Source organism: Suncus etruscus, chromosome 19 (genome assembly GCF_024139225.1).
Source record: "Suncus etruscus isolate mSunEtr1 chromosome 19, mSunEtr1.pri.cur, whole genome shotgun sequence".
Classification (NCBI taxonomy): Eukaryota; Metazoa; Chordata; class Mammalia; order Eulipotyphla; family Soricidae; genus Suncus; species Suncus etruscus.
In genome coordinates, this window is record NC_064866.1 from 33,057,567 (window position 1) to 33,082,541 (window position 24,975).

At 38.3% G+C, this 24,975-nt stretch overlaps 1 protein-coding gene across 2 annotated transcripts in view; it reads left to right on the top strand.

Moving 5' to 3' along the window:
- The window catches only part of NSMCE2 (NSE2 (MMS21) homolog, SMC5-SMC6 complex SUMO ligase), a 306,778-nt gene that overhangs the window by 154,005 nt on the left and 127,798 nt on the right, over nt 1-24,975 (top strand). The window contains exon 4 of one of the 2 annotated variants that reach the window (XM_049765798.1): nt 3,694-4,195. The exons of the other annotated variant lie outside the window; for it this stretch is intronic. Coding sequence (XP_049621755.1) covers nt 3,694-3,884 — 191 coding nt within the window. The 3' untranslated portion in view covers nt 3,885-4,195. Of the gene's footprint in view, nt 1-3,693; nt 4,196-24,975 lie in introns of those variants that run through there. 2 annotated transcript variants of the gene reach the window in all.

Here is a 24,975-nt window from a genome sequence, read left to right on the forward strand (position 1 = left end):
ATGGCTCATTTTCAGTGCTTGGGGCTCATTTCAGTGCTACTGTAAATAATATTGGTAGTGCTGGAGGAGGAACCCAGTCTCCTATATGCAGAAGAGCTTGCCCACTAGCCCTGTATCCTCAATCTCAAACAAGGGATGTGTGAAAGTGACAAGATAATCTGCCATCCCATTCCCATGCCCAAAGGCACTGTCTTGTGCCTTTCCTGTCCTATTGATGTCCAAAATCAAGAGACCCATTTGGCATGTATATGCTCAAATATTTTCTTACACAAGTGGGAAATAAATATAGTTTCATGATATACACATAGAACTTTCTGTCAAATTGTTTTGTGCAAATAGAGCTTGTCTTTCTTCACAAAACAAAAGTGAAGACTCCATCGGAGCAGGAAAAGTAGCATCTTCATTCTCTTTTCCATTTTTGTTCTTCGTATATTTATGGCGTATCTCACTATGCTGTATCATGCTAGCTGATTGCTTCTCATGCTCCCTAAGGAGCTGGGGTCTAGTGGAGAAGGATCTCCTTTTACACAAATAACTCTTTTTAACAGGTGGAAGAAATTGAAAAGTGACTCATGCCAATTTCTGGAGAGAACATTTAGGTTATTTGAGTAACCCTTGCCGCAAATAAATGAATAAGAAAACATCCTCAGAGCAGCTATAAACTAAAAGAAGCTAAGGGAAATCCAGAGTTTAGAGGCCCCAAGAACTAAGACTGCTTTTTACTTTGAAGGCACTTGCCAGTTTAGGCATATTTGAATTTTGCCTGCCTCCAGTAGTAATATTTGAAAAAAAAGCTAGGAAATGATTTATAGAAAATTTAGCATAGTGGGGCTGGAGTGATAGCACAGCTGATAAGGCATTTACCTTGCACATGGCCAGCCCAGGTTCAATTCTTGGCATCCCAGATGGTCCCTGAGCCTTTCAGGAGTGAGTTCTGAGCTTAGAGCTAGGAGTAACCCCTGAATGCCTCCAGGTGTGGTCCAAAACAAAAACAAAAAAATATATAGCATAAGAATATTAGGGGGTGGATGCAAGGATTCACCTTTGTGGTGATATTCAGATTTCTCTACTTAATGTTTTAGTGATAGCTTTATGAAATATATTTTTTCCAAACTAGGCATTGACTTGTGTTCTTTCCAATTTACATGTTATAATTTGCAACACAGGAATGTTAAAAAGTTATAGAGTTGTATTTATGTAATATAGTCCCACTTGTGTATTTGATATAAATGGTATGTAGGAATTAAATATAATAAATAAATAAATTATATAAGTTGATATTTTAGTAACATAAATTCATATAAGTATATTAATATGTAAATGAGGCAGAAGTTTTTATATCTCTTTGTTTATGCTTTATGTAGGGAAATTCTATAAGATTATTCATCAGATTACTGAGGGTAACCTGGAGGAAGAGATGAAGTAGGTTTTGAATTTACATTTCATTCCGCTGTCATGACCTTCTTTTAGTTAATTATTACTTTGTATATCTTTAAATCAGGTCTTCAAAAACAGGCATAACATCTGTTTTTATGCATAGTTAGAAAAGCAGCCTCTTCATTCAGCATCTTGCCATTTCTCACTGATATTTTTCTTTTCTTTTTTTAAGAAATGTAAATGTCACTGTTCTTTCTCTTTTAGTGTGTGTGTAGTTTTTTGGGCTGAGACACACACCTGGTCAAACCCAGCAATGCTCAGGGCTTCTCCTGACTTTCCACTTAGGAATCACTCCTGGTGGTCTCAAGGGACCATGATGGGATGCCAGGAATCAAACACAGATCTGTCATGTGAAAGGCAAATGCCCTACCCACTCACTGTACTGTCATTCCAGCCCTTAGCTTATAAGCTTTTAAAGGGATCAAAACCGTGTCATGTTTCTCTTGTACCAAGTAAACCCTGGTACATTGTAGAGGATTTGCAAATACTAGTGTGACGTGAATGAAGAAATGTCACTTGTTTTCCTTCAAGCATTTCCTTCAAGGCTCTTAGGTTTTGAATATTATTGTACCTGGAGCAGCAGTGGGCATGAACTTAGCACAGTGATTACAGGTTGATTTGAATCTAACCGGCACTTTGTGGAACCTGTAGGCAAAGGTGGAGTCCACCTGTGGTGTCCAGAAAGTAGGAAAATGAAAATACTTTGTGAAAATCAAGATATGAACATTTAATAGATTGTAGACAAAAGAGACCATTTTCTCTTGAGATTTAAAGACTGTTTGGGCAGTAAGATTGAACTATAACCTAATTGAGGGTGTTTTTATCTTGAAAATAGACAAAAATAAAATATCTCCATTAGAATAACCATTTCACTATGGAGACCAAAGCAGAGAAGATTGTTGTCATTATAAAAGTGCTTAATAAAGAATAACCTCGTGAGCGAGAGGGCAGGCGGGAGGGAGGGGAAAAAAAAAGCATAACCTGACCATTAGCACCTGCCAGGAGAGGCCATTACCTAGCTTACTGGGCAGGTGGCAGCTCCCTCTTACCATTGTGGTGGATTCTGGTTACTTCTCTCGACTCCCTCTGCTTCTGTGTGCACTGCGCTTCCCTCTTGTAATTTGCTTTCCCAGGCAGAGAATTCCCAATCAGACTTAATCAGCCATTCAGCCTGATTCTTCTATCGTTCACTGTAAATAATGAACTTGCCTGTTTACTTTTTGTTCTGTGTGTGTTGTATGTTTTTTAATTTTTTTAAAATTTTTATTTTGATCATATTGGCTTACATCTCTTTCACAGTAGTATTTTAGGTACATATTAACATTGAATCAGGGGAATACCCATCACCAAATTTGTCCTCCCCCTCATCCCTGTCCCCTTCCTGCAACCCATATCCCCCACCATTTCCCCCCTCCCCCGGGCTGCTAGAAAAGGTGGTCCCCTCTTTGTCTAGCTTACTGTTAGTGATCATATATTTGTTTGGTCCTGGTACCCTCCTTTGTTTCCCTCTCTATTTGAGAGGCGGAGCTAGATAATCAAGTTATGTGGTTTTGTTTGAAGGAAAGAAAAGCAATAGAATGGGGTAATAAATAAGTAAATAAATAAATGAAAAGAAAAATCAAATAAGCTAAAAATGGGCGGAGTCCTTCTAGAGGCTTTCAACCTCCGTTTGAGAGAGGACATGAAAAAGGTAATTGAAACACCACAACAATACAGAAAGAAATATCAAATTAAATATCCAGTGAGCACTACAGCAATAAAGATAAGCACCACACAATAGTCTTGGTCCTGAAATCTTTTTAACTTCTTTTTTAATCCATCAGTGTCTTGTGAATTTTGTTACTTTCTTGGGTCCAGTCAGTGATATCAGGTATCAGAATCACATCAAGGTCAATAGTACCTTGTATGCATCTATTTATAGGCTGCTCCATGCTCCATGTTGCTTTTCCATATTACATTTCACCAAAGCAATTCTTGCCAAGGAATTAAGAGCACCTTAGTCACAGACCCATATCAGTTAAAGACCCCTAAGCCATACCTTAGTGACAGTAGGCCCTTTTTATTGGGTGAGTATAATTTGTTTGGTTTTGTCAACTTCACCCCATGTACAAAAGAGTGTAATATATGTTGTAGCTTCCCTATCATGTGGGCCTCCAACAAATCATCTCCAGTTTTACCTCCTATTCTCATTTCATTTACCCACATTGGTCTTGGTCTCATCTTTATTGCACGTCCTAACCTGGATCTCTCTTGCAGCAGTGAAACCTAAGGAAGATGGCAGTTCCAGTGAGTTCTGCAAGATTAAGGATAAGGATGCAAGTAGAACAGGCAATGAACGAGGTTACAGACTTTTTTCCTTCTATTTCACCTTCCTCTCTCTTCTAAAAATAGTCTCAATGGAATACGAAAGGGTTTCTATTCCCATATACTGTTATGGAGAAAAATAATAGCACAACTTTTCAGTGACCTGCTGTCAGAGCAGACCTTAAACAAGGTTCCAATAAATTACGAACAATTTCATTAGCACTTTTTTCTTCCCAGAAGAGTGTATTGAGAGCAGACAACTGAGCAAAAGTCATTCCAGCTCTGAAGTGAATTACAGGAATTTGTTTAAATTGAAGATTGCATCAGGCAGACACACCATTTAGTAGAAAGTTGTTGAACGGTAATTTTTCCCTTTTCTGTTCATTCCCTCCCTCACTGCCCCCTTTCACCTAGATGAATTAGTTAATAAGTTAAAATTCATTATAAATTTATCAGGTATTTATCCAGAGCAATTCCAATTGTCACTCTTTTAAAATAATATGTTGGAGAGAGGTGATAATTCATGTCCTACAGCACATACTTAGCATGTGTGTAGTTCTTAATTCTATTCCTGCCTCCACACAGTTCCCCAAGTACAGTTCCCTAAGTAGGTCTGACCCTACTTACTACGTACTGCAGCACTATTCTACGGGGCCTCTTTAATAAAGAATGAAAAAAAGAGTTCAGTACCAGAGTAATACCTCAGTGGGCTGGAGCACATACTTAGCAAGTAGGATCCCCATTTTCCAGCCTCTACACACTTGATTGCCACCAAGCACTGCTACATGTGGCCCCGACCCCAAAAGTATTAAAGAAAAATTTTAAAGAAAATCATGACGTCTGATTTTGTTTACAACTTCGTTTCTAAACAAATTTGTGGGATTTTTTTTTTTCGTTTCCACAATTGGAATTATCCAGAAAAATAGATGATGTGGGATCATTAGTCCCTGTCAGTCACTGCACAGCTGCTCTTTTGAGTTGCTGTGAAGTGCTTGCGCTTCGTATTGATCTACAGCTGGATTAACAGCTGCCAGAGTTATGAACCCCTCCTGATTACGTACATGCTGATATGGTAGGCAGCGAAGTCTTTTCTGCCTGCTGATCGGATTTCATCATTCTCTGGCTTTCACTTCCTCTTGATGGAAGATGATGCTGACATACTATAGGTCCCTTTTTCTTACCCACATCAGGAATACTTCACAATCAATCACAGACATCTTGGATGCAAGGCTGTCACCACACTGTGGAGTGCACTAGTACTGGAGGTTAGACCAAGAACAGAAAAACTCTCCAGATTTAGCCTATTTCCACTGCTGTGGTATTTGTCCACTCAAAGTGGACTAGCAGTAGTTCTGATGAGATAAAAGTGATCATTTTTCTAAAGCATAATGGACAACATAGGATTTTATGCAGCAATGGCAAAACGAACAGAGAGGAAACAAAAAGTCTTATTTCCTTCCCTTATTAAGTATTTAATGGGAAGAAGATACTCATGGGCATTCTTGACATTACTAATTTTTCCAAAGTACAGAATGTACTGTAGTGCAATACTGTACATCTAGATGCTTACAAATATGAAAACACATAAATCATGTTATAAATAGGCAACAGGAGTAGAGTGAGCTAGAGTAAAATGGTCCTTCATCTCGGGTTCAGTCCCTGGTACTACTACCTGTGGTACCCTAGCTACACTAGTAGTGACCACTGAGCCAGGAGGAAGCCCTGAGTACTGCCAGGTGTGCTCTCCCCACAAAAAGGAATCTTCTATTGAAGGTCAGATTCTAAACAGAGATTCACTGTAAGACTTGAAATGATGGTGAGGGCTGTCCTCAAGTTTGCAGCCTGATGGCCAGCTGCAAATTGCAATAGTCCCACTTATATAGCTATCTTCAGATACTGCCATTCTTTGTAATGAACACAGGCTTTTGCACACTGATGATACAAGGCCATTGCATAAAATGACAGTACAGATAAAAGATCCTTTACTTTGTTTTGCCTCTATTAATTTTTTTGCATCATTTGTCATTTTTCAGTCCTCCAATCCTCTGACACCTTGTTCTTTTCCTTTCTTTGTCAAAAGTTTAATATAGACTCGAAATCCAATCAATTCCTCATTTTTTTTTGTATCTCCATTTTGTTGTTGTCATTGTTGTTGGCTTGTAACACATTTTAGAATTCTGCTTTCAAAGTAAATAGACTCCAGAAATAATGCTTAAATTTTTATGATGATTGACTCCGAGATGGTCTGAAAGTTACCTTCAAAATTTTCTGTAGAGGCATGGGAAGGTAGTATAATAGGTAGAGAACTTATACACAGCTGACCCAGATTCAGTCTTCAGCATTGTACATGGTCCCCAAAGCATTGCTGGGTTTGCTCCAAAAACTAAAATAAAATAAAGAGTATATATATGAAAAGTGCTGGATATAATTTCATGGTATGCATGTTCTCTTTCCACCTAGCTATAGCTACCAGCTGGGTTCAGAATCCATTGTATAATAAATTTCCATGGTCACTGATAAAACTTGAAAGATATTCCTTTAGTAGATACTCATGACTGCCCAATCTGCTAGGAGCTGTCCAGAGCACTAAGTTACAGTGTGAGGACAGTGGCCTACTCATTAAAATCTACCATATAGATGAAGAAATGATAAGGAATCAGACAATAACAGGCTAGATGCCATAGAAGGGGAATTTTGGGACACTTAGAAGAGTATTTAAGATGAATATTTAATTTGGCAGTGTGAGGCATCATCCAGTCTTTTCAGTCAAAGCTGAGTTGATTTCTAGGTAGGATGGTTTTTATACACAAAGCCAAGAGAAAAATAGACATGTATATTATGTTGATAAATTTGAGTTTGATTTTAAAAGAACCTTAAGTTGCAGGTTGCGTAAGAACTGCTCTGTAATGGAGAAATCTGATAAGTGTGGAGAATGCTTTCAGGGAGGCAGGACTGCAGGACTGGAACTGATTTTTATCTAAAGTATTGACAACATAGAGGGAAAGAAAAGGATGAATTAAGAGGATTTGAATGAATTAAGAGGATTTGAATTGGAAGCCACAAACATTAAGGACTAGTCTTTATTCCTTCAGTGAATATGTATTGTGCTTCTCTGTGTTAGACATGGTAGGGAACTAGAGAAATATCCTCTTTTTCTTCAAGTCAAGGAATGATAATATTCAGGCATGATGTAGATGATGATGATGATGATGATGACGATGATGATGATGCCGATGCCTTCATCAAATGATAATACCATTGTCATCAGAGATGGGACAGACATGTCTCTCACCAAAGGGTTTCTAGGCAGAGAAGCACTTCCTGAAACCAGAAGTCCCTTCCTGAGATTTCACACGGCCAACACTGGACGGACACTGGTTGAATTCTCCGCATCCCATATGGTCCCCCAAGCCTGTCAGGAGCCATTTTTGAGCACAGAGCCAGGATTAACCTTTGAATACCACTGGGTGTGGCTGAGAGAGAGAGAGAGAGAGAGAGAGAGAGAGAGAGAGAGAGAGATCACAAAAGAAAGTTTATTTCTGTCATTTATCCAATGATTTATTTTATGTCATTTATCTTTGTGATTGGTTGAGGGTCTGTGACTTATTGTACTATTAATAATGGTTTCTCATGCAAATATGAGTCAAACAATTTCTTTGGTTATTCCCACAGTGAACTAAATAGCCATGGTCCTTTTTCTATGAAGTATAAGTTATAATGAAAGAATAAAATACTTGTAAGTGCACAGAAGACGTTGATGTATGATTTTTCAAATCTGTGAGCAAAGTATGCTTTATTCAAACTGGGAGAAACTTGGAGAGCCACTGGCTAATACCTTAAAATCCAAAAAATTTTGCTTTATATTTAGATATATCTCAGTGGGCCAGACTTGTACAACACGAGCAGGTACCTGAGCACCCCGAATATAGAGCCAGGAATAAGCTCAGAGCATAGCTGGTTGTACCCTCTACATTTATTTTTTTCCCTCTACATTTATTTTTAAAATAAAGTTGTGTGCCTTTCTACAGCTAACCTGGATTTGGTACCACAGGTCCCCCAGTTACCACCAGGCATAATCCCTAAGCACTGCTGTGTATAGACTCCACTCCATTTCCCCCCTTGCCCTCCCCTCATATATTTTAGTGTTCCAGGGAGGATCCAGTAGTAGTACCTAACTAGCAGGTGTGAGGCTGTGAGTTTGATACTTGGCCCCACCCCATATGCTCTATGAACCCTGTGGCACTACCATTTGGAATCCCCAGAATCCCAACCAAGTGTTTCTATTTTCTGGCACTTCACAGCCAAATGTGTGTAAGCACCCAGTCAGGAAAGGAGGAGGGAAGTAAATAAAGAATGCATCCTAGAGTAATTAAAAATTCCATGAAGTTTAAAACTAACCTCTAAGAAGTAAAAAAAAATCACTATTATCATATGTTCTTTAGTCCTCTTCAAACATGTAAGAAAGGGCTTAGGAAGATTTATAAACTAAAGAATATCATTGCATTATTTCTGGAATAAGGGTAAAAGTAATCTCTTCAAACATTCAATAAATTTTATGTACAAATAAGTGATGTTTAGGCCAGAGAGACAGATCGATGGGTTGGGTCCAAGCATTGCATGTGGAAGGCCAACATTTAATTTTCTATCATGTTAGGGGTCTCCTGAGCACCACCAAGAGAGAACCGCAGCACAAAGCCAGAAATGGCCCATAAGTATTGAAAGGTGTAGCCCTCAGGCCTCCCCAAAGTACATATAACTGAAGTTTCCCATAATTTGAGATGTCCTTTTTACAGCTGAAGATCAATTGTATTTACTAATAAGACTGAACACTTTTCAGTATCCTAGATACTGTTCTTCTGATGCATTGCATGGTGTCCCTTCTTGAAGTGTTCAAAACTATTATCTGAAGTAGGTGCCAATAATGGTTTACATATTTTACAGGTAGCAAGCCAGAATTCAAACCCAGGTGCAGGCTAAAGGTCTTTTTTCTAGCTTTCATGCTTTTCCAAACTTCCCTTTGTTTCCTGACTTTGTATCTTTTTCAAAAACAGGACTTCAGAAGATTTTGGTGGAGAGGAATTAAACTTAATCTGTCTGAAAAGTAAATGTAGATGGTGCTTCCAACTCCCAGCTGAAAATGAGCTGGGAGTTGATAGGCTCCCTTTCTTTAGCCAGATTCAGTCTTCACCAGGAGACCTTGGAGGAAAGGGGGGGGGGTGTTTTAGAAGTCTGGTTTTCATCAGTTGCCAAAATAATTTTCAGAAAATTACTTTGAAGAGTTCTGCAGTAAGAGATTTCCTTGTTTATGGTAAGCTCTCATTTCAGCAGCACTCATTTGTGAGGCTGGGTTTTATGTTTATGAAAACAAAGCCCTCATGATTGGTCCATACTGATATTGATCCTGAGCTCTTTCCCCATGTCACTTAGATTCAAATGCACAGATCTGTTGAGCAAGAATATTTGGACTGTACATTGTGTTTAAGTAACTTTCCATTTTAAATGTTCAGGTTCGGGATATGTGCTTTTTAATTTCAAACTTTGAAGTCACTCTGGAAGTTTTTTGATTTATTGAAAGGTGACTGTACCTTAAGAAACACTGAGAGTTGGTTCGAATCCCGGTATCCCATATGGTCCCCCATGCCTGCCAGGAGCAGGAGCTATTTCTGAGCAGACAGCCAGGAGTAACCCCTGAGCACCGCCGGGTGTGGCCCAAAAACCAAAAAAAGAAAAAAAGAAAAGAAACACTGAGAAATACTTTCCTTTGCTTATTTGGAAAGAAAAAATAAAGTGCTTGCAATGTATATTTTTAATTATCTTTATTTGAACACCGTGATTACAAATATGATTATAGTTGTATGATTACAGTCATGTAAAGAACACTCCCCTTCACCAGTGCAACATTCCCACCACCAATTTCCCAGATCTCCCTCCTCCCCACCCCACCCACACCTGTACTCAAGACAGGCTTTCTATTTCCCTCATTCATTCATATTGTTATGATAGTTTTCAGTTTAGTTATTTCTCTAACTGTATTCATCACTCTATGTGGTGAGCTTCATGTCATAAGCTGCACCTACCAGCCCTCATCTCGCTTGTCTCTGAGTTACTGTTAAAAATGTCTTTTATTTTTCTTAAAACCCATAGATGAGTGAAATCATTTTGCGTCTTTCTCTCTCCCTCTGACTTACTTCACTCAGCGTAATAGATTCCATGTACATCCATGTATGTGAAAATTTCATGACTTCATCTCTCCTGATGGCTGCATAATATTCCATTGTGTATATGTACCACAGTTTCTTTAGCCACTCATTTGTTGAAGGCCATCTTGGTTGTTTCCAGAGTCTGGCTATTGTATATAGTGCTGCAATGAATATAGGTGTGAGGAAGAGATTTTTGTATTGTATTTTTGTGTTCCTCGGGTATATTCCTAGGAGTGGTATAGCTGGATCATATGGGAGCTCAATTTCCAGTTTGTAAAGGAATCTCCATATCGCTTTCCATAAAGGTTGTACTAAATGGCATTCCCACCAGCAGTGAAAAAGAGCTCCTTTCTCTCCACATCCCGCCAGCACTGCTAGTTTTCCTTCTTTCTGATGTGTGCCAATCTCAGTGGCATGAGGTGATACCTCATAGTAGTTTTGATTTGTATCTCCCTGACGATTAGTGATGTTGAGCATCTTTTCATAGGCCTTTTGGCCATTTGCCTTTCTTCTTTTACAAAGTGTTCATTTCTTCTCCCGATTTTTTGATGGGGTTAGATGTTTTTTTCTTGTATAGTTCTGTCAGTACCTCGTATATTTTGGATATTAGTCCTTTATCTGATGAGTATTGGGTGAATAATTTCTCCCATTCAGTGGGTGACTTTTGTATTCTGGGCACTATCTCCTTTGAGATGCAGAAGCTTCTCAGCTTAACATAGTCCCATCTGTTTAGCTCTTCCACTTGTTTGGAGAGTGCTGTTTCCTCCTTAAAGATGCCTTTAGTCTCAATGTCATAGAGTGTTTTACCTACATGTTGTTCTATATACCTTGATCTGATATCAATGTCTTTAATCCATTTGGATTTTACCTTTCTACGTGGTATTAGCTGGGGGTTTAAGTTCGCTTTTTTTCAAGTGGCTAACCAGTTGTGCCAACACCACTTGTTGAATAGGCTTTCCTTGCTCCACTTAGGATTTCTTGCTCTTTTATCAAAAACTAGGTGGTTATATGTCTGAGGAACATTCTCTGAGTACTCAAGCCTATTCCACTGATCTGAGGGTCTGTCTTTATTCCAATACCATGCTGTTTTTTATAATTATTGCTTTTAATACAGCTTAAAATTGGGGAAAGTAATGCCTCCCATATTCCTTTTTCCAAGGAGTGCTTTAGCTATTCGAGGATGTTTATTGTTCCAAATGAATTTCCGAAGTGTTTGATCCACTTCTTTGAAGAATGTCATGGGTATCTTTAGAGGAATCGCGTTAAATCTGTACAATGCTTTTGGAAGTATTGCCATTTTAATGATGTTGATCCTGCCAACCCATGAGCAGGGTATTTGTTTCCATTTCTGCATATCTTATTTCTTGGAGCAGAGTTTTATAGTTTTCTTTGTATAGATCCTTCACATCTTTAGTCAAATTGACTCCAAGATATTTGAGTTTGTTAGGCCCTAATGTGAATGGGATTGTTCTCTTAATGTCCATTATTAGTGTATAAAAAGGGCATTGATTTTTTTTGTTAATTTTGTAGCCTGCCACTTTGCTATATGAATCTATTATTTCTAGAAGCTATTTGATAGAGTCTTTAGGGTTTTCTAAGTAGAGTATCATGTCATCTGCAAACAGTGAGAGCTTGACTTCTTCCTTTCCTGTCTGGATTCCCTTGATATCTTTTTCTTGCCCTAATCGCTATAGCAAGTACTTCCAGTACTATGTTGAATAAGAGTAGTGAGAGAGGACAGCCTTGTCTTGTACCAGAATTTAGAGGGAAGGCTTTTAGTTTTTCTCCATTGAATGATAATATTTGCCATTGGCTTGTGGTAGATGGCCTTAACTATACTGAGAAAGATTTCTTTTATTCCTATCTTGTTGAGAGTTTTGATCAAGAATGGGTGTTGAACCTTATCAAATGCTTTTTCTGCATCTATTGATATGATCATGTGATTTTTATTTTTCTTGTTGTTGATGTTATGTATGATGTTGATAGATTTATGGATGTTAAACCATCCTTGCATTCCTGGATGAAACCTACTTGATCATAGTAAATGATATTCTTGATGAGGCATTGGATCCTGTTTGCCAGGATTTTGTTGAGGATCTTTGCATCTGTGTTCATCAGGGATATTGGTTTGTAATTTTCTTTTTTGGCAGCATCTTTATCTGGTTTTGGTATTAAGGTGATGTTGGCTTCATAAAAGCTATTTGGAAGTGTTCCTGTTTTTTCAATTTCATAAAAGAGCCTGGCCAGGATTGGTAGTATTTCCCCTTGAAAGATTTGAAAGAATTCATTCGTGAATCCATCAGGGCTGGATGTTTTGGGGCAAATTTTTGATTACGGTTTTAATTTTCTCAATAGTGATGGGGGTGTTTAGATATGCTACATCTTTATTCAACCATGGAATGTTATATGAGTTCAGAACTTTATCCATTTCTTCCAGGTTCTCATATTTAGTGGCATAGAGTTTCTCAAAGTATTCTCTGAATACCCTTTGAATCTCTGCAGTATCTGTAGTGATCTCCCCCTTTTCATTTCTAATATGCGTTATCAAGTTTCCCTCTCTTTTTTTCTTTGTGAGTTTTGCCATGGTCTATCAATCTTGCTTATTTTTTCAAAGAACCAACTTCTGCTTTTGTTAATCTTTCGGGTTTTTTGCGTTTCCATTTCTTGATTTTTGCTCTCAGCTTTGTTATTTCCTTCTGTCTCCCTATTTTTGGTTCCTTTTGTTGATCATTTTCTAATTCTATGAGCTGTGTCATTAAGCTATTCATGTATGCTCTTTCTTTCTTCCTGATGTGTGCTTGCAAAGCTATAAATTGTTCTCTCAGTACTGCTTTTGCTGTATCCCATGGGTTCTAATAGTTTGTGTTTTCATTGTCATTTGTTTCCAGGAAATTTTTTATTTCTTCTTTGATTTCATCTCGGACCCACTGGTTTTTCAGTAGTAGACTGTTTATTTTTCAGGTGTTAAATTTTTTCTTTTGTGTCCCTTTATAGTTCACATCTAACTTCAGAGCCTTGTGGTCAGCAAAGGTAGCCTGAAAAATGTTTCTATCTTCTTGATTTTATGGAGGTATGTTTTATGTGCCAGCATGTGGTCTATCCTGGAGAATGACCCATATATGTTGGAAAAGAATGTGTATCCAGGTTTCTGAGGATGTAGTGTCCTATATATATCTACTAGGCCTCTTTCTTCCATTTCTCTTTTCATGTCTAGTATATTTTTGTTGGGTTTCTATTTGGTTGACCTATCAAGTGTTGACAAGCCCGTGTTGAGGTCTCCCACAATTATTGTGTTATTATTGATATCCTTTTTCAGATTTGTCGACAATTGTATTAAACACTTTGCTGGTCCCTCATGGGGTGCGTGTATGTTTAAGGGAGTGATATTGGGGTCGGCGAGATGGCGCTAGAGGTAAGGCCAAGGAAAGGACGGTTCGATCCCCCGGTGTCCCATATGGTCCCCCCAAGCCAGGGGCAATTTCTGAGCTCGTAGCCAGGAATAACCCCTGAGCATCAAACGGGTGTGGCCCGAAAAACTAAAAAAAAAAAAAAAAAAGAGTGATATCTTTCTGCTATACATATCTCTTGATTAGTACATAATGTCCATCTTTGTCCCTTACAACTTTTCTGAATACAAAGTTCGTGTCATTTGATATTAATATGGTCACCCCCGCTTTTATTAATTAATTTATTTAATTATTTATTTTACCCCCACTTTTTTAAGGGTATTGTTTGCTTGGATGATTTTCCTCCAGCCTTAGATTTTGAGTCTGTTTATTATGACTATTCCGGTGTGTTTCTTGTAGGCAGCAGAAGGTTGGGTTCAGTTTTTTGATCCATTTCGCCACTCTGTGCCTCTTAACGGGTGTATTTAGTCCATTGACATTGAGAGAGATAATTGTCATGGGATTTATTGCCATCTTTGTGTAGAAGTTTCGTGTGTTTTTCGGTTTGTCTTGTCTTTAGAATAGATCTTTCAGTTTTTTTTTAAGGCTGGTTTTGAGTCTGTAAAGTTTTTGAGCTGTTGTTTATCTGTGAAACCATGTATACTTCCTTCAAACCTGAAAGTGAGTTTTGCTGGGTGCACTATTCTTGGCGAAGCAATTATTTCATTGAGTTTTGTCATATCCCACCTCTGCCTTGAGTGTTTCTGGTGACAGGTCTGCTATAAAATTCAAGGATGCTCCCTTGAATGTAATGTCCCTTTTTGATCTTGTTGCTTGCAGTATTTTTTCTCTATCTGTGGGATTCATCATTGTGACTAGGATGTGTCTTGGGGTGTTTTTTCCTGTGGTCTCTTTTAGCTGGAACTCTTCATGCTTGTAGGATTTGGTCACATGTTTTCTTTAGCTCTGGAAGTTTCTCTGTAATTATATTCTTGACTGTTGATTCTCTCTGGAAATTTTCTTCCTGGGTCTCTGGAATGCCAATGAGTCTAAGGTTATTTCTGTTGAGCTTATCAGAGATTTCTATTTTCATCTGCTCATATTCTTTGAGTAATTTTTCCATTGTCTGATCATTTGATTTAAGACTTTTTTCCAATCTCTTCTGCTGTGTGGAGTTGTTATGCATCACATCTTTCAGTTCACTAATTCTATCCTCAGCTGCTGTTAACCTATGGGAAAGCTCATCCATTATGTTCTTCAGTTCATCTACTGAGTTTTTTAGACCTGTTATTTGACCTGATATTTTAGTTTGGAGTTTTCTGATTTCTATCTTCATATTCTCTTGATTCTTATTAGTGTTCTGATCTATACTTTCTTTGAGTTCTGTGAGCATCCTCCATATTTCTTTTCTAAACTCCATATCTGAAAGACTACCTAGGTGGTTGGCCATTGTTGGGTCATCAGAGTTTCCATCTTCATTTTCTATGCCTGATATTGGTCTGTGTAGCTTCCTCATTGTCACGCTTGTGTTGTGGGTTTTTCTACGTGTTGTGGTGGTATTCATTGGCTAGGTGGAGTGCTCGGTCGTGAAGTGAAGCACTCCTTTCCTTCGACCTCTTTTAGGTGGGCTTAAGGGGCCCAGCAACTCTGGCCCGGAAAGACTCACCTCAGCTGAGGCAAGCCATCAGGGATTGAATGCCCTAGAAGATCAAAGTTCCCAGGTTGAAGCAAGCTGGGGGAAGCCTCAAAATGTCTGCAGAGCTTAAGGGGCCCAGCAGAGTCAGCCTTATCCACAACTTTGGCCTGGAAGGACACACCTCAGCCAGCCACGCCCTCAGGGGATTAATGCCAGAGAAGATCTAAGTTCCCAGATTGAAGCAAGCTGGGGAAAGCCTCAGGATGAGATGTCTGCTGGGCCTAAGGGGCCCAGCAGTATCAGCTTTATCTGCAACTCCAGCCCGGAAAGACTCACCTCAGCTGAGGCAAGCCATCAGGGGATGAATTGCAATGTATTTTTTTTAAAAACTGCGTGGAGCCCTTCAGCAAAGCCTCAAGTTTTTTTTAAATATTACTAAGAAACGCTCCTAGTCTCAGGATCATTTAATGTTGAGATTTTTTTCCTCTTCATTTATCATCTTTATAAAATAAGTTTAATGTGTAGATGTTGATAAGGATACAGCAGAAGATGGACATTATTTCCTATGATAATCCAACACTAATTAAAAATAACCCACTTTGACATGTTTCACTTTTATTTCCATGAATTCAGGTTGTCAGAAATTATCTTAACCATAGTTTTTTTGGTTCTCATTGATGGCACCTCCAAACACTTTAGATTTTGTGTTTTAACAATATGAATCCTCGGGGCCAGGCACGGTGGCACTATAGGTAAGGTGTCTGCCTTGCCAGTGCTAGCCTAGGACGAACTGCGGTTCGATTCCCCGGCATCCCAATTATGAGCATCTTCGAGCTCATAGCCAGGAGTAACCCCTGAGTGTTACCAGGTGTGGCCCAAAAACCAAAAAAAAAAAAAATCTGAATCCTGGAAAATAGGTATATGTTGACAATTGATAACATTAATACTAGCTTACATATGTCACATGTATATTATAATTAAAAGCCTACAAGATATCACTTTTTGGGGGGGAGGGGTTGAGTGATACCTGGCAGCGCTCAAGGCTTACTTCTGGCTCTGCTATCAGAAATTACTCCTGGCAGGCTTGGGGGACCATATGGGATGCCAATAATTAAACCAGGGTCCGTTCATGGTTGGCTGCATGTGAGGCAAATGTTCTGTCACTGTGCTATTGCTTTGGCCCCCAAGATACCACATTTTTATTATACTTTTTTTTTTGTTAAACATCTAATGTGTCGATGAAGAATGATCTTATACAGAGCTGTGTTTGCTTTGAGTGTGGGGCCACACATGATTTAAGTATGTATCACTAATTTTTTTATTATAAAATGCATTTTCATGATAGTTTAATAAAAGTAAGGGTAAATTATAGAATAAAGTAATAAATGTCAATAATTTTATATGTCAGTCATATTCACTAGAAAGAATAATGGGGAAGAAGAAGAAATAAATGACCAAACAATACATTATGAATGATAACCAAATATATTCTGCACAGAACTTTATAGATATTTTCAAAACATAGATTTAAGACAGGGAAGTTTTAAGTGGGATATATTTAAAAACTAGTGAAAAATAAGAAAATAAAAATAGGAAGGTTAAATTGTTTCTACAGTGGGGCAAAAGTTTTTTCTGCTAGCAAAACCAGTATCATTTGACACCTGCATATTTGGAGCTGGAGTAAAACCTAGAACACAGGATGACTTCCAAATCTGCAGAATAAATTACTGAGCAGAAGGGAACTTCATTAAGTAAAAATAGCACCCATTTATTTAGGGTCTGTTTTTTATTAGGCACTGTGATAAATATGTTCAGAGATGAGCTTATTAAATCTTTACCACTATTTGAAAGTTATTTTTATTAACCTCACATTTTAATAAAAGAACAGTTTATAACAGTAAAGGAGTTTTCTAAGGCCAGATAAGGGCCAAGTGTCAGAGCTGAGATTTGAAGTTGACTTGTAGCCTTAAGTATTTTTTTCAAATAGCATATAATGTTATACCACAAGTCACAGACCCAGGGAGAATAATGCTTCAGGCAGAGACAATGAGTCCTGGTATTTTTACATATTGAGTTTACAAGATTGACACACTATCTGTTTTGAAACACACTGTTGGAAATAAACTCTGGAGTTCTGGAGAAAGCTGTCACCTAAAAATATCCTTATCAGTAGATGGGTAAAGTTTAGCAAACTGATAAGATTACCCTGAGGAAGTAGTTGTCAGCAAATAGGAATGAATTCTGGGAAAAGTGTCCTTTAAGAAGCAAGTAAAGGAGAGCTAAGGTTGGGGGTAGAAAGAGAAAAAGAGAGGAGAGAAAGGAGAGAGAAGTACAGCTGGCAGGGTGCTTGCTTGGTTTCAATCCCCAACACCTCAAGCAATGCCAGAAGTGATCTCTGACCTCAGAGCCAGAACTAAGTCTTAAGTACCACTAGGTATGGCCCTAATGACAAAACAACAACAACAACAAAAAATGTGTATATGGGGAGGGGATTTAGGGGAAGAATTTAAGCAGACACTATTGAATGGGAAGACAAGAAGTTCAAAACTTCAGTACTGCAGAAGAGCAAGGCCAAAGTATTCTTACCTATGACTACCTATAAAATATGACTTAAATAATCCTTGCTTCTTAAAATTGTCATAGAGCATAATGGTGAAGTAGGTGTGAGTACTTAGTACCATGCATTGTGGTTTTTTTCCTGAAGTATCATTTCCTATTGCAAAAAAAAATTGGCTTTCCCCTTGTGCCCCACGAACCATTTTCTCTGTAAATAAAAATAGGTTAAAGCTAAAGTGGAGATACATTTTGATATCTTAGTAATACTTCAGTGAGTTCCAAGTTCCCTAGTCTTGGAGGACGTTGAACTGTGAAAGAGAATTTGGATTAATTGGGGTATCTAAATACTGAACCTCTTAGTGCCCAGTCCTGAACAAAGCACTTAATGGTAACCATTAACCCCATGGTCAAGCTTTTCTATTTTGCTCTAAACAACAAAAAATATCCTTATGGAAAACAACATGGAGATTGCTCAAAAAACTGGAAATTGAGCTCCCAGATTCTCCAGCTATACCACTCCTAGGGATATACCCTAGGAACACAAAAATACAATTAAAAAATGCCTTTCTCAAACCTATATTCATTGCAGCTCTATTCACAATAGGCAGACTCTGGAAACAACCAAGATGCCCTTCAGATGAATGGCTAAAGAAACTGGTACATCTGCACAGTGGAATATTATGCAGCCGTCAGGAGAGATGAAATCATGAAATTTTTCTATACATGGATGTACATGGAATCTATTATGCTGAGTGAAATAAGTCAGAGGGAGAGAGACTGACACAAAATCATCTCACTCATCTATGGGTTTTAAGAAAAATAAAGTATTTTTAATAATGCCAGAGACAATAGAGATGAGGACTTGAAGGACTGGCTCACAACATCAAGCTTACCACAAAAAGTGGTAAGTGCAGTTAGAGACAACTATGGTGACAGTGTCAATGAATGAGAGAAGTAGAATGTTTGTCTCATATATAGGCGGGGAGGGAGATTGGGGACATTGGTGATAGAAATGTTGTACTGGTGAAGAGGGGGGTGTTCTTTTTATGACTGAAACCCAACCACGTGGTGGATGGGTATTTGGGGAATTCCTGCAGTTTGTCTCAGATAGGTTTCAGGTTTGTTTTGTTTTGGGGGGTCACACCAGCAGCACTCAGGGGTTACTTCTGGCTCTATGCTCAGAAATCGCTCCTGGCAGGCTCCGGGAACCATATGGGATGCTGGGTTTCAAACCACTGTCCTTCTGCATGGAAGGCAAACACCTTGCCTCCATGCTATCTCTCCGGCCCCTGTTTATTTTTCTTTTGATCTCTAATCTTTTCTAGGGGACTTCTTTTTTAAATTAATGCCCGCCTGCCCACCCGTGCCCAGCGCACGGCCTGCATACCCCCTCTAGGGGATTTTTTAATAGTTTCTCAGATACATATTCTGTAGGAAAGAGGTGCTGCATAAACTTGGGGAGGGAGAGCAAATAATATTCTAAGCATACCTGAGATTGTCATATAAAATCAGCATCATTTGCACCGTTAGAGTAGAATTGAAAAAGTAATGTTGTACCATCTCCCAGTTAACTTAAGATGAAGACATTTAAGCAGTCCGATTTACAAGATGATTAACAATCAGAAAATGAGATTTTTCAATGGAGTTTTTCTGAGAGAAAACTATATTCCTTTTGGAAAAACCAGTTTTACTCTCTTGTATATTCAGTTAATAATTTTCACTGGCATTTTTCTCTTTCTCTTTGCAGTCAGTCTTTATAAATTGGTTAGACTAGCCTAGAGAAGATTAGATGTTTTTCCAGTTTCCCTAAGCTTGTATTTCTACCACTATAATGCGGTACCTCTGAATAAAAAAAAAAAAAAATACAACTAATCTTTTTTAAGTCAAAATTTTAGTCAGAAATTTAGTTTTAGATTTGTGATTTGATCCTTATTAATATCAAATTATTTTACTTCCTTTGACTTTATTGGTTTAAATTTGAATACATCCTTTGTTCACAGTTGGTTTTCATATTTATTTGTGTGCCACAAAACTTTTACTGGCATGTTCCTCAAATATTTGAATTATAAAGTTAGATATAAATGGGACCCAAATTGCAAAAGTAAATAGTGCTGCCCTTTAAAGAAAGAAAATCGGACCCGGAGAGATAGCACAGCGGTGTTTGCCTTGAAAGCAACGGATCCAGGACCTAAGGTGGTTGGTTCGAATCCCGGTGTCCCATATGGTCCCCCGTGCCTGCCAGGAGCTATTTCTGAGCAGACAGCCAGGAGTAACTCCTGAGCCTGCCAGGTGTGGCCCCCACCCCCCCCCCAAAAAAAAAAAAAGAAAGAAAGAAAGAAAATCAACTTACCTTATTCAGATTCTGAGGTTTAATTAGCTCTGACTTCTAAAAATAAAATCAAAACCAGAAAAGTTAGTAATAGCATGTACTTCCCATTTGTAGCAGATTTTGAAACACCATTTTTATATATTTATATAATTAACTGACAGATTCTTTACAATATTCTTTTATCTATAATACAAATTTTACTTTGGTTTTGGTTGATTGTTTTTTGGTTTTTTGTTTTTTTTTTGTTTTTTTTTTTTTTTTGGTTTTGTCTTGGCAAAATAAAGGACTTTAAATCCCTACATTTTTCTAAAATGCCTAAGATTTTAAAAATTATTTTCTTTGAGCCTAGTCCTGTTACTCTTTGATGTGGCTAAGTTATCTGACTGAGAAGTAAGCTTGAAGGTATTCAAGGAAAATATATGTATGAAACAATGAATATATTATGTATTATTAAATATAGAATTTATATATATTAGAGATCAATAATTTATATATTATTGAATATAAATATTCCTTCAGCAGATACTTGGCATATTTCAAGTCCTATTTGTGTTTGTTTTAAGTCATGAATCCAAAACTGTGAAACTCCTCCCATAAAAAATAGAATCATGCCCTCTTTAACTTAGATCTGGATTCCGAGACTATCTGAAAGGAAACTGTACCAGAAATCTGTTCAGTTTTTGTTGAGAAATCATAACAATTTCTAGCTCCAACCTTTAAGGAACAACAGCTTCCACTTCCTGTTTCTTGGACGTTCACTTTTGGAACCAGCTATCCAGCTATAAAGAATCCTGAACTGGGGGCGGGGAAAATAAGAATCTTGAACTGTCTGTGGAGAGAGCTAGTAGAGAGGAGCTGACAGCAAGTACCACTTGTCAGCACTGGGAATCAACCTTCCTGGAAGAGGATCTCCAACTGTGTAAAGCAGAAAAACGCCCTAACAATATCAGAAATTGTGGCAAAAGAAGTTACTGTCATGTTCAGCCACCATGTTTTGTTGCCAGACAAGTAAGTGGACATATAAGCAAGTCTGAGGCACTGTAAAAATATGATGACAGCAATATACTCTGAATACTGAATTGAGACATCTAATCCATCATTATCAAGAAAGACTTCCTCAGTGACAGACAAGGGAACTAAGTCTTCAATGAGTAAGGGAGTAAGGGTTAGGCAAGATGAGGGCAGTCTGAGAGTGGGTGGAGAGAGAAATGTTGGGATATTTTGGGCAATATTTGGGTGTGATCAGAAGTCACGTCAGAAGGCACTCAGAAGGTGTATCTGAGGAATTACAATTATTTAGTTGTTTTTGGAGCATAAAGTTGGTCATAGGATGTTCTGATTGCTGTAGTCAGAGAAGTTAGCAAAGTTTGAATCATAGAAGGTCCTGTATGTCAATGAAAGAAAATTGTATATAGAGAGTTTTGTGTTCTTGTTTGTTGGGGGTAGCCTTGGGAAAAATCTAATCTGATTTTTTTTTTAGAGCCTTCTGTAAACTGTGAGAAAAGCAGATTTTTATGTATTAGAATTGGTGATAGGATAGTGAGGTGTAGTTGTTGCAGAAAAAAACAGGCTAGGGACAGGCTGAGTCAGTAGGGCCTGAATTAACACTGCAGTGTTAAGAATTAAGAGAGTCAAGAAATAATTAAGAGTGTTAAAAGGGGAGAGAAGTATGTTTAAAAAAATAGCATATTGGGGCCAAGTTATAGCACAGCAGTAGGGCATTATGTTGTAGCTGACTATGTGGAAAAAGGACAAAGTGAAGGAAGGCTCAGATGTCTGAGTGCATGACCAAAAGGAATTAAATATAAAGAAGACTATCAAAGTCTGTAAGACAAGCCTTAGGCTCCAACACGAAGACTGGAGAGACATGGGTCTGGAAGCAAATGTGAACACTCAAGCCAGGAATCCCACCACACAGCCTTCTGCTCCTAAGAAGGAAAGCAGCTTGGTAGAGGAAGACCAAAGAATGAGCCATCTTCCTAAAACCAGGGCTTTTATTAGCAAGAACCAGACAACACCCTAGGATGAAGAAGGTATACCAAGTAGGGAGGGATCAAGTAATCCCATCACCAGATCATACCCTAGGGTGGAGTATAAATACTTGAGTAGGTTAGGACCCACTAATCCAACATCTTCCCCTCATTGACTTTATAGAAAAACAAAGTAATTATATCCCATGGTTCTAAGGATAGATGTGTCTAACTAAAAGATAAAGATAAAGGTTGACAATATTTTGCATAAGTACAGCAAAAGTTGAAAAAATAGAAAAACTTTTGGCCTAAAAATGATATTCCTACCCATGAAGCATCCTGCCCTAAGACCATCTACAGCTCCAGGGAGACTAATTTGTCTAACTCCAATGTCTTTCTTCAAGGTCCCAGAAAATGTTCTCCTCAATCAGTTTTCACTGTCAGGTTTCAATAATTGGAGATATTGGTGTTAGCACATATCCAAAGTCAGGATATCATGATGCATCTCCTGTTTTCATCTCATCATTATGTGGCAAGGCAGGGAAATCTGCCTTCAAAGCAAGTCATTGATTTCCAAGCTATAGTCAGGTTAGTGTGTTAGCCTACCATTGGGTAAGTATGTGCCAAGACAGTTCCATTCATTCCTAGACAATCTCCAGTTTCCCAAGGCCAATCTGCCTTTATGGTCTCCTGTCACATCAGGGTTACCCAAGCTTGGCCAAACAAAAGATGTGAAGGTCAGGTCAAAATGATGAGCCAGAAGGTGGCCTCTCATCCTCTGTAGGAGTGTCCTGGTAGGAGGGGTCTCTCATCTTTAGGGTTGGGAGAGACTGTGATCTCCAGGACTTTCTTGATATTGAGAGCAGAGCCCAGGCTCTGGCCAGTTGGTGCAGATCCATGGTCCATACTGGTAAGGATCAGTTCTTGGTGTAGAGAACTGTGCTGAAGGCTCAGGGATAATCAGCCAATTCCCAAGTGAATAAAGCATGTCAAGTCACTAAGGCAGATGTTGAGGGTGGAAGGCCCCCTGTAGTAAGAAATTCCTGAGTTATCATTTTTAATAGATAGTAACTCCTCTCAGTATCTAATATCTACCGATTTTAATGCACCCATACAAAAGGAATGGTGACAGAAATTACTATTGGGGCCTAAAGGGAAGGTAATAAACCAAACAGTCCCTAACCTGATTCTATCAAAAGCACAAAAAACGGCACTATCTTTACTATCTTCCAAGCATTCCTACCAGCAAATCTAGAGAAGAGGGAAAGCTGTAACTACATAATGAAATACACCACAGAGAATATACATGTTGAAGAGATACACTTAAGAAGCATACAAAAAGAGGGTATACATATCCCCTAAATCTTTTTTTTAATTTTTAATTTTTAATTATGAGAACAAAGATGCAAAGAAAGAGGACAAGGTAAAGTTACAGTGGAAGGACAATCACCCATAACATAATTCTCAGAAGAAGTCCCCTTGCTGATATCTTAACTTTGAACTTTCAGCCAAAGAACATTAAGATAAATAAAACAGAATTCATGTACAATTACTTTGTCCCTCAAGTCCCCAGATTGTAACACATACAATATTTCTTAACAGCACACAAGGCAATCTAAAGCTATAAAACTTACGTAACTCCTTAAACATTAGAGAGGCATAGTATTTTTTTACATTTCCATGTACATGCATATTAGCTTAAGTTAACCTCATATTTTAAATGTTTTTTTTTTAAGGATTAGAGTCAAAGGAGCACACTAAAAATGGTGTTAGAGTGGCAATTGTTGTTTGCATAGGCCCACCAAAATATGAGGGACATGGAGAGGAATAACCTTGGCCTAAATACAAAGAGCCCCTACCCCTGAAGTTTCCTGGCATAAGACCAACTCTAGGCTCCAGGCAAGCTAGATCGTCCAACCCAAGACATTGTCTGTAGTGCCAACACACTGTTATTTTTCACACAGTCTCTGTTGTTGGTGTCATGTTTCCCCTAAATCTTTTGAGACAGTCTGAGGAAAGGATAAATTCTGGATCACAACCTCAGTCTGCAACAGTTTTCTGGAGTTTGAAGAAAAATAGCTTGTTGCCACGGAGAACACATCAGCAACAGGGGTGTGTGCCTGATTCAGAGTTCAAAGACTCGAGCAGCCGCCAGAGCAATGACATAGAGCAGGAGATCTTCATGCAGGACAAGCCACTGGAGAAGACCATGAGCATAGTCCAATGGTGTTGGCTAAGCCCCGATCTCTATGCTGTGGGCTGTCCGCAGCAAGTCCGGCTGGGCTGATATATATAGATCCTTTAAACTTATTCTGAGAGGCACCATAAGCACAAATGCAGCTGCTATGGCAGCAGGGGCATCATCTTCCCAGGATAAAGAAATGACTATATGCAAGAAGTCAAAGCTAAATGCAATATAGACAGACATGTATAATGCAGAAGAATATTAAACAAACAGGTGGCCACCACATACTCACTCACATAGACGGAGACAGACAAAGGTTTGATCTATAGGAAAATTGACCTGGATGTAATGATTGCTCAGACTGCTTCAAAACATTGATATAGTGATGAGCACTGTAAAAAGAGGATGGCAGTCAGATGCTTTATCCAAGGGTCTCTGTGGAGACAGACATTGGAAGATACAGGCAGGTATGATGAAATTGAAAATGAATGATTTAAAATATTGTTAAGACATCATAATGAGCTATATATTAGGAATCCAATGGAAAATAACACTAATATGAAACTAGTGCATCCAGATTAATTTTTCACGGATCACTTAATGAAAGCAGTAAAAGATTATTATAGGGGCCGGAGCGGTGGCACAGCGGTAGGGCATTTACCTTGCATGTGGCTGACCTAAGACGGACTGCAGTTCGATCCCCTGGCGGCCCATATGGTTCCTCAAGCAGGAGCGATTTTTGAGCACATACTCAGGAGTAACCCCTGAGCATCACTGGATGTGGCTCAAAAGCAAACAAACAAACAAAAAGATTATTATAAACATAATAAAATATAAATTAATACACTGAAACATTCTAATATATATAGTGGGAGTCCGCATCCTGCAGCTATTTTTCTGTTGATAAAAACATTACAGCTTTATTATAGACATTTCTAAAGAGCATTCACTTAGATATTTGCTCATTTAAAT